Source organism: Phoca vitulina, unplaced genomic scaffold (assembly GCF_004348235.1).
Source record: "Phoca vitulina isolate PV1807 unplaced genomic scaffold, GSC_HSeal_1.0 scaffold45, whole genome shotgun sequence".
NCBI lineage: Eukaryota > Metazoa > Chordata > Mammalia > Carnivora > Phocidae > Phoca > Phoca vitulina.
Genome location: NW_022589748.1, coordinates 9,376,365 through 9,386,155, shown reverse-complemented (window position 1 = coordinate 9,386,155; position 9,791 = coordinate 9,376,365). Strand labels below are relative to the sequence as shown.

Sequence of the window (9,791 nt, the reverse complement as noted above, 5' to 3'; positions counted from 1 at the left end):
TTCTTTCCTGCTTTGTCAAAGATTAGTTGACCATAGAGTTGAGGGTCTATTTCTGGGCTCTCTATTCTGTTCCATTGATCGATGTGTCTGTTTTTGTGCCAGTACCATACTGTCTTGATGATGACGGCTTTGTAATAGAGCTGGAAGTCCGGAATTGTGATGCCGCCAGCTTTGCTTTTCTTTTTCAACATTTCTCTGGCTATTCGGGGTCTTTTCTGGTTCCATACAAATTTTAGGATTATTTGTTCCATTTCTTTGAAAAAAGTGGGTGGTATTTTGATAGGGCTTGCATTGAATGTGTAGATTGCTCTAGGTAGCATTGACATCTTCACAATATTTGTTCTTCCAATCCATGAGCATGGAACATTTTTCCATTTCTTTGTGTCTCCCTCAATTTCTTTCATGAGTATTGTATAGTTTTCTGAGTAGAGATCCTTTGCCTCTTTGGTTAGATTGATTCCTAGGTATCTTATGGTTTTGGGTGCAATTGTAAATGGGATCAACTCCTTAATTTCTCTTTCTTTGGTCTTGTTGTTAGTGTATAGGAATGCACTGATTTCTGTGCATTGATTTTATATCCTGCCACTTGACTGAATTCCTGTATGAGTTCTAGCAGTTTTGGGGTGGAGTCTTTTGGGTTTTCCACATAAAGTATCATATCATGTGCAAAGAGTGAGTTTGACTTCTTCTTTGATGATTTGGATGCATTTTATTTCTTTTTGTTGTCTGATTGCTGTGGCTAGGACTTCTAATACTATGTTGAATAGCAGTGGTGATAGTGGACATCCTTGCCGTGTTCCTGACCTTAAGGGGAAAGCTCTCAGTTTTTCCCCATTGAGAATGATATTTGCTGTGGGTTTTTCATAGATGGCTTTTATGATATTGAGGTATGTACCCTCTATCCCTATACTCTGAAGAGTTTTGATCAAGAAAGGATGCTGTACTTTGTCAAATGCTTTTTCTGCACCAATTGAGAGGATCATATGATTCTTGGTCTTTCTTTTGTTATTGTATTGTATCACATTGACTGATTTGCAGATGTTGAACCAACCTTGCAGCCCAGGGATAAATCTCACTTGGTCGTGGTGAATAATCTTTTTAATGTGCTGTTGTATCCTATTGGCTAATATTTTGGTGAGAATTTTTGCATGCATGTTCATCAAGGATATTGGTCTGTAATTCTCCTTTTTGATAGGGTCTTTGTCTGGTTTGGGGATCCAGGTAATGCTGGCCTCATGAGTTTGGAAGTTTTCCTTCCCTTTCTATTTTTTGGAACAGTTTCAGAAGAATAGGTATTAATTCTTCTTGAAATGTTTGGTAGAATTCTGCTGGGAAGCCATCTGGCTCTGGGCTTTTGTTTGTTGAGAGATTTTTGATGACTGCTTCAATTTCCTTAGTGGTTATAGGTCTGTTCAGGTTTTCTATTTCTTCATGGTTCAGTTTTGGTAGTTGATATATCTCTAGGAATGCATCCATTTCTTCCAGGTTATCTAATTTGCTGGCATAGAGTTGCTCAAAATATGTTCTTATAATTATTTGTATTTCTTTGGTGTTGGTTGTGATCTCTCCTCTTTCATTCATGATTTTGTTGATTTGGGTCATTTCTCTTTTCTTTTTGATAAGTTTGGCCAGGGGTTTATCAATCTTGTTAATTCTTTCAAAGAACCAGCTCCTAGTTTCGTTGATCTGTTCTGTTCTTTTGGTTTCTATTTCATTGATTTCTGCTCTGATCTTTATTATTTCTCTTCTCCTGCTGGGTTTAGGCTTTATTTGCTGTTCTTTCTCCAGCTCCTTTAGGTGTAGGGTTAGGTTGTGTATTTGAGATCTTTCTTGTTTCTTGAGAAAGGCTTGTATTGCTATATACTTTCCTCTTAGGACTGCCTTTGCTGTATCCCAAAGATTTTGAAGAGTTGTGTTTTCATTTTCATTGGTTTCCATGAATTTTTTAAATTCTTCTTTAATTTCCTGGTTGACCCATTCATTCTTTAGTAGGATGCTCATTAGCCTCCATGTATTTGAGTTCTTTCTGACTTTCCTCTTGTGATTGAGTTCTAGTTTCAAAGCATTGTGGTCTGAAAATAGGCAGGGAATGATCCCAATCTTTTGGTACCAGTTGAGACCTGATTTGTGACCTAGGATGTGATCTATTCTGGAGAATGTTCCATGGGCACTAGAGAAGAACGTGTGTTCTGTTGCTTTGGGATGGAATGTTCTGAATATATCTGTCAAGTCCATTTGGTCCAGTGCGTCACTTAAAGTCTTTATTTCCTTGTTGATCTTTTGCTTAGATGATCTGTCCATTTCAGTGAGGGGGGTGTTAAAGTCCCCCACTATTATTGTATTGTTATCGATGTGTTTCTTTGCTTTTGTTATTAATTGGCTTCTATAATTGGCTGCTCCCATGTTAGGGGCATAGATATTTACAAGTGTTAGATCTTCTTGTTGGATAGACCCTTTAAGTAGGATATAGTGTCCTTCCTCATCTCTTATTACAGTCTTTGGTTTAAAATCTAATTTGTCTGATATAAGGATTGCCACCCCAGCTTTATTTTGGTGTCCATTAGCATGGTAAATGGTTTTCCACCCCCTCACTTTAAATCTGGGGGTGTCTTTGGGTCTAAAATGAGTCTCTTGCAGACAGCATATCAATGGGTCTTGTTTTTTTATCCAATCTGATAGCCTGTGTCTTTTGATTGGGGCATTTAGCCCATTTACATTCAGGGTAACTATTGAAAGATAGGAATTTAGTGCCATTGTATTGTCTGTAAGGTGACTGTTACTGTATATTGTCTGTGTTCCTTTCCTCTCTATGCTGCTTTTAGGCTCTCTCTTTGCTCAGAGGACCCCTTTCAATATTTCTTGTAGGGCTGGTTTTGTGTTTGCAAATTCCTTTAATTTTCTTTGTCCTGGAAGCTTTTTGTCTCTCCTTCTATTTTCAATGACAGCTTAGCTGGATATAGTATTCTTGGCTGAATATTTTTCTCATTTAGTGCTCTGAATATATCACGCCAGTCCTTTCTGGCCTGCCAGGTCTCTGTGGATAGGTGTGTTGCCAATCTGATGTTTCTACCATTGTAGGTTACAGATCTCTTCTCCTGAGCTGCTTTCAGGATTTTCTTTCTCTGAGACTCGTAAGTTTTACTATTAGATGTTAGGGTGTTGACCTAATTTTATTGATTTTGAGAGGGGTTCTCTGTGCCTCCTGGATTTTGATGCCTGTTTCCTTCCACAACTTAGGGAAGTTCTCTGCTGTAATTTGCTCCAGTATACCATCTGCCCCTCTCTCTCTTTCTTCTTCTTCTGGGATCCCAATTATTCTAATGTTGTTTCATCTTATGGTATCGCTTATCTCTTGAATTCTGCCCTCGTGATCCAGTAGTTGTTTATCTCTCTTTTTGTCAGCTTCTTTATTTTCCATCATTTGGTCTCCTATTTCATAAATTCTGTCTTCTGTGTTCACTTCGGAAGCACATATACTAAAATTGGAATGATACAGAGAAGATTAGCATGGCCCCTGCACAAGGATGACACGCAAATTCGTGAAGCATTCCATATTAAAAAAAAAAAAAATTGTGTCTTCTTCCTCATTTATCCTAGCAGTTAGAGCCCCCGTTTTTGAGTGCACCTCATTAATAGCCTTTTTGATTTTGACTTGGTTAGATTTTAGTTCTTTTATTTCTCCAGAAAGGGTTTCTCTAATAACTTCCATGCTTTTTTCAAGCCCAGCTAGTATCTTTAAAATCATCATTCTGAACTCTATTTCTGACATCATACTAATGTCCGTATTGAGTAGTTCCCTGGCAGTCGGTACTGCCTCTTGTTCTTTTTGTTGAGGTGATTTTTTCCATCTTGTCATTTTGTCCAGAGGAGAATAAATGAATGAGAGAACAAAATGCTAACAGGGTAACAATGTCCCCAGAAAATATACTCTAAACAAATCAGAAAAGACCTGAAGCCGGGGTAAAAGAAAGGGAAAGAAAGAAAAACGAAAAAGAAAAAGATAAAAACAAACAAAAACAGAACAAAACAAAAAAAACAATATGATCAACTATGAACAGGCTGGTGCAAAGATCAGTGCCACACACTAGCTTTTGGGCATATCTTGGTTTGTTAGAAGAAAGTGCCTCCCAAAATTTTAAAGAAAAACTTATATATATACAAAAACAAGGGTAAATACGATGAAGGGATGGAATATGACTGTAAAGATGAAAACTGTAAAAGATTTTCTAAAAGGAATTGATAAGATAAGAAGTTGGTTGAAAGAAAGAAGAGGATTAAAAAAAAAAAGGGAGAGAATGTGATCAGACAGGAGAGTAGAACAAAACCATACACTAGAGATTTAGGGTATATTTTGATCTGTTAGAAGAAAGTGTATCTCAAAATTTTAAAGAGATAACAACTTATATATATATATATACCAAAAATAAGGGTAACTACTATGAAGGGATAGAATATGACTCTAGAAATGAAAAATAAAAAAGATTTTTTTAAAAAGGGATTGATAAGATGTTGGTTGAAAAGGGAAAAAGAAAAAAAAAGACAGTTAAAAAAATTAACTTTGAAAGACTAAAGAATCATGGTAAAAAAGACATGAATTCTATGTGCAGAATTCCCCTAGCGCTGGAGTCCTGCCATTCTCATTGATCGGTAAACTTGGTCTTGGCTGGCTGTTTTTGCTGAGGAGGGGCCTGTTGCCGTGGTTCCCAAATGTCTTTGCTGGAGGCGGACTTGCCCCGCCCTTGCCGGTCCAGGCTAAGTAATCTGCTTTGCTCTCAGGAGCTTTTGTTCCCTGCAAGCTTTCCGAATAGCTTTGGAGGATGAGAGTGAAAATGGCAACCTCCCAATCTCCGCCCCAGAGGAGCCGAGAACTCGGGGCCCTGCTGCTCAGTGAGCCCCCAGAGAAAAGCAGTCAGTCACTCCTGTCTCCCCGGTCTCCGGCGCACTCCGTGCTCACCCGGCCTGTGACGGAGCATTTCTATCTCTGGCACCTGACCCGGTTTGGATTCTCCAAACCCAGCAGATCCCTGTGGTGCGCTCCCGCGCCACTCCTCCCGGGAGAGGAAAGGGAGTCTCCCTGGATCGATCACTTGTTGGGTCCCTGCTGGAGGAGCAGTGGCCCCACTGTGCCGCGGATCATGGTTTATGGCAACCCTGAGCTGAGAGCCCACTCCTCGGCTCCGTCTAGGCAGCCAGCTTCCCCGCTCCCATACCTGGGAGCTCTGCCACACTCAGGCACCCCCGGTCTTTCTGTGACCCCAAGGGTCCTGAGATCACACTGTCCTGGGAAGGTTCCACCCCCCCACCCCCCCACCCCCGCTTAGCCACTGGAGTGACGTCCCTCAGCGGAGCAGACTTCTAAAAGTTCCGATTTTGTGCTCTGCTGCTCTATCACTTGTCTATCCCCCCGAATATCGCCTCAGATTCACTTCTCCACACATCCTACCTTCCAGAAAGTGGTCGCTTTTCTGTTTAGAGTTGTTGCTATTCTTTTTTTTCGATCTCCTGTTGAGTTCGTAGGTGTTCAGAATGGTTTGATCCCTATCCAGCTATATTCCTGGGACTAGACGAAATCCAGGTCTCCTATTCCTCCGCCATCTTGCTCCGCCCCCTGAAGAGTTTTAATCAGGAAAGGATGCTGTAGTTTGTCAAATTCTTTTTCTGCATCAATTGAGAGGACCATATGGTTCTTCTCTCTTCTCTTATTAATGTGTTCTATCAAATTGTGTGATTTGAGAATGTTGAACCCCCTTGCATCCCAGGGATAAATCCCACTTGGTCATGGTGGATGATCCTTTTAATGTATTGTTGGATCCTATTAGCTAGGATTTGTTGAGGATTTTGGAATCCATATATATCAAGGATATCAGTCTGAAATTCTCCTTTTTGATGGTGTCTTTGCCTGGTTTGGCGACTGAGGTAATGCTGGCCTCATAGAATGAGTCTGGAAGCTTTCCTTCTGTTTCTATTTTTTAAAACAGCTTCAGTAGAATAGGTATTATTTCTTCTTTGAATGTTTGGTAGAATTCCCCAGGGAATCCATCAGGCCCTGGACTCTTGTTTTTTGGAGGTTTTTGATCACTGCTTCAGTGTCATTACTGGTTATTGGTCTAGTCAAGTTGTCAATTTCTTCCTGTTTCAGTCCTGGTCGTTTATAGGATTCTAGGAAAGCACCCATTTCATTCATGTTGCTCCATCTGTTGGCATACAGTTGTTGATAAAAATTTCTTTCTATAAAATTTTATTATGTTATGTTAGTCACCATACAATACATCATTAGTTTTTGATGTGGTGATCCACGATCCATTGTTTTCGTATAACACCCAGCGCTCCAAGCAGTATGTGCCCTCTTGAATACCCATCACTGGGCTAACAAATCCCCCCACTCTCCTCCCTTCTAAAACCCTGTTTGTTTCTCAGAGTCCATAGTCTCTCATGGTTCATCTCTCCCTCCGATTTCCCCCCTTCATTTTTCCCTTCCTTTTCCTAATGTCCTCCATGCTATTCCTTATGTTCCACAAATAAGTGAAACCATATGATAATTTTCTTTCTCTGCTTGACTTATTTCACTTAGCATAATCTCCTCCAGTCCCATCCATGTTGATGTAAAAGTTGGGTATTCATCCTTTCTGATGGCTGAGTAATATTCCATTGTATATATGGACCACATCTTCTTTATCCATTCATCTGTTGAAGGGCATCTTGGCTCTTTCCACAGTTTGGCTATTGCAGACATTGCTGCTATGAACATTGGGGTGCATATGGCCCTTCTTTTCACTACATCTGTGTCTTTGTGGTATATGCCCAGGAGTGCAGTTGCTGGGTCATAAGTTAGCTCTATTTTTAATTTTTTGAGGAACCTCCACACTGTTTTCCAAAGTGGCTGTACCAACTTGCATTCCCACCAACAGTATAAAAGGATTCCCCTTTCTCCACAACCTGTCCAACATTTGTTGTTTCTTTCCCTGTCCATTTTGGACATTCTAACTGGTGTAAGGTGGTATCTCAATGTGGTTTTGATTTGGATTTCCCTGATGGCTAATGATGATGAACATTTTTTCATGTGTCTCTTAGCCATTTGTATGTTCTTCAGAGAAGTGTCTGTTCATGTCTTCTGCCCATTTTTTGACTTCATTATTTGTTTTTTGGGTGTTGAGTTTGAGAAGTTCTTTATAGATCTTGGATACCGGCCCTTTATCTGTCATGTCATTTGCAAATATCTTCTCCCATTCTGTGGGTTGCCTCTTTGTTTTGTTGACTGTTTCCTTTGCTGTGCAGAAGCTTTTTATCTTGATGAGTTCCCAAATTTTCATTTTTGCTTTTGTTTCACTAGCTTTTGGAGATGTATCTTAAAAGAAGTTACTGTGGCCAATGTCAAAGAGGTTATTGCGTATGTTCTTCTCTAGGATTTTGATGGATTCCTGTCTCACATTGAGGTCTTTCACCCACTTTGAGTTTATCTTTGTGAATAGTGTTAGAGAATGGTCGAGTTTCATTCTTCTGCATGTGGCTGTCCAATATTCCCAGCACCATTTATTGAAGAGACTGTCTTTTTTCCATTGCATATTTTTTCCTGCTTTGTCGAAGATTATTTGACCATAGTGTTGAGGGTCGATATCTGGGTTCTCTATTCTGCTCCATTGGTCTATATGTCTGTTTTTGTGCCAGTACCATGCTCTCTTGGTGATCACAGCTTTGTAATACAGCTTGAAATCAGACAACGTGATGCCCCCAAGTTTGTTTTTCTTCTTCAACATTTCCTTGGTGATTCGGGGTCTTTTCTGATTCAATACAAATCTTAGGATTATTTGTTCCAGCACTTTGAAAAATGTCATTGGAATTTTGATTGGGATGGCATTGAAGGTATAGATTGCTCTGGGTAACATAGACATTTTAACAATGTTTATTCTTCCGATCCATGAACATGGAATATTTTTCCATCTTTTTGTGTCTTCTTCAATTTCTTTCATGAGCCTGCCACGCTGTTACTCAGGCAATCCTGTTTGGGCAGAGATGCCCTGCCCCCTGTGGTGAGGGATGGTCTCTGTGGGAACCAGTTTTTTGGGGGCTTTTGTTCTCTGGCAGCTTTCCTTGGCAGCTCTGAGTCTCTTCTGAGAGTCAGAGCAGAAGAGACCGTTTCCCACCCTCTGCCTCAGAGCAGAGAGATTGCAGTCTGTTCTTCAGTGAGCTCTCCAGGCCACACTATCTCCTTTTCTGTCTGTGCTGCTATAAACTCCAGCATCCTGGGTTGTGCACCCCTCAGCAGCACTTGCAGTCCTTGCCTCCAGGTGGGGCATGTCTCGGCCCTTTGTGCTTCTAAAACCACCAGCCGCCCCCATTTCACATGCACATCCCAGCTGCTCTTGGTTTCAGTCTGGGGGGCTGCCCTAAAGTACTTTCCCAGTGGCTACTGGTCTGCAAGTCTGTGCCCCATCCCCAGTGTGGGAGACTATCGCTCACTGGCGGTGTAGGATCCCGACTGCTCAGCTCCCTCCCCCTTCCATTTTTCTTTGGATATGTGCCACCGGAATCACAGCTCCCAGCCTCATACCTTGAAACCAACCGCCTGCAATATTCTGTTTGTAGAGATCCAGATATATCTTCTTATATCTCAGGCTGATTTCGTGGGTGTTCAGAGTGATCTGGTAGATATCCAGCTCAATTCTGGGGACCAGTTGGAATAGGGTCCCTTACTCCTCTGTCATCTTTTCCTCCTGCCTCATTTTGCATTTAAAGTTATTTGCTTTTAATGGGTACAAAGACATTTTTCATTTTTTGAAATAGGAGTTAAAGAAAATTTGGGCCAGATGAGTCTCCTTTCTCTCAGAGGTTCTAAACCAGCTATCAAGCAGCTCTTAGAAGGTAGCAGAGAGCGGGCACTCCATAATCTGATGCAGTTAGGTTTGAATCCCAATCTGCCACTTCCTGCTGTGTGTCCTTGAGTAATTATGTAATTTCTCTGTCAGGAAAATAGAAACCCACTGGCTATTTTACCAGAGAGAATTTAAGACCGGGAATTGGAGGACTGTAAAAGCCAGAAGGCAACGCAGAGTCGGAGTCTACTTTTTAAAACAACACTCTCACTTATCTACTCCCGTCCCCCCAACACTTCTATCTGAAGTGGAGTTCTGCCTCTCTCCAGGCTCACATTCATGCAGTGGGGCCTCTGCAGCAATCTGCTTCATCCCTTCCACTTATATGCAGCCTGGTTTCTGAGGCCCCAGAGGGGTCCCAAGTCACCCTGGGTACCAGCTGGGTCTCAAGGGCTGGGGGAGAGTGGTCTTCTGGGAAAGCCTGGCCATGGAAAAGGAAGCCAGATCTACAGAGGTGGTGGTGGTGGGAGAGTATGGGGGATTTTCCCCAAGGGCATCTTTGGCCTCCTGCCCCTGCCTCTGTTCTATGATTAACCAAGAACTTCCTGACTGTGCCCCTCCTTCTGTTACTTCAAGGCCCTGAGTCAGTATTTTAACTTTCCCCCAGGGCACTGAGTGCCCTTCAGTGCTCTACTGCTCAGCTCTTCACTTCTCCTTCAATGCATGCTCAGTGATGGCTTTTGGAATTATGCTCCTCCTGGGTGGTGAGTGGAGGCCCTCAGGGCTGGGAGAAGCCTGGAGGGGGTGCATCTCCGTCTGGTAGGGCAGATTGGGGATGGTGGTTAGCTCATATAGCTCTCTGGAGAAGCTGAGAACAGGGGAGGGCCCTTGTGTTTAGAGTCTTGTGTGGAAGGAGGAATGGCCTGGAATCAGGGGAGGGTCATAACCTGAGCAAAGATGAGCGAAGATGGACTTGTAGGC

General features: G+C 41.8%; 1 protein-coding gene and 1 non-coding gene across 3 annotated transcripts in view; both read left to right on the top strand.

Moving 5' to 3' along the window:
- Positions 1-3,452: 3,452 nt before the first annotated feature.
- Positions 3,453-3,559, top strand: LOC116648901. Its single transcript, XR_004302589.1, has one exon. It is a non-coding gene; the product is annotated as a U6 spliceosomal RNA (small nuclear RNA).
- Positions 3,560-9,503: 5,944 nt separating this feature from the next.
- The window catches only part of ITGAD (integrin subunit alpha D), a 28,121-nt gene continuing 27,833 nt past the window's right edge, over positions 9,504-9,791 (top strand). For both annotated transcript variants that reach the window (XM_032430744.1, XM_032430746.1), the window contains exon 1: positions 9,504-9,574. In XM_032430744.1, coding sequence (XP_032286635.1) covers positions 9,544-9,574 — 31 coding nt within the window. In that variant the 5' untranslated portion in view covers positions 9,504-9,543. The remainder of the gene's footprint in view (positions 9,575-9,791) is intronic.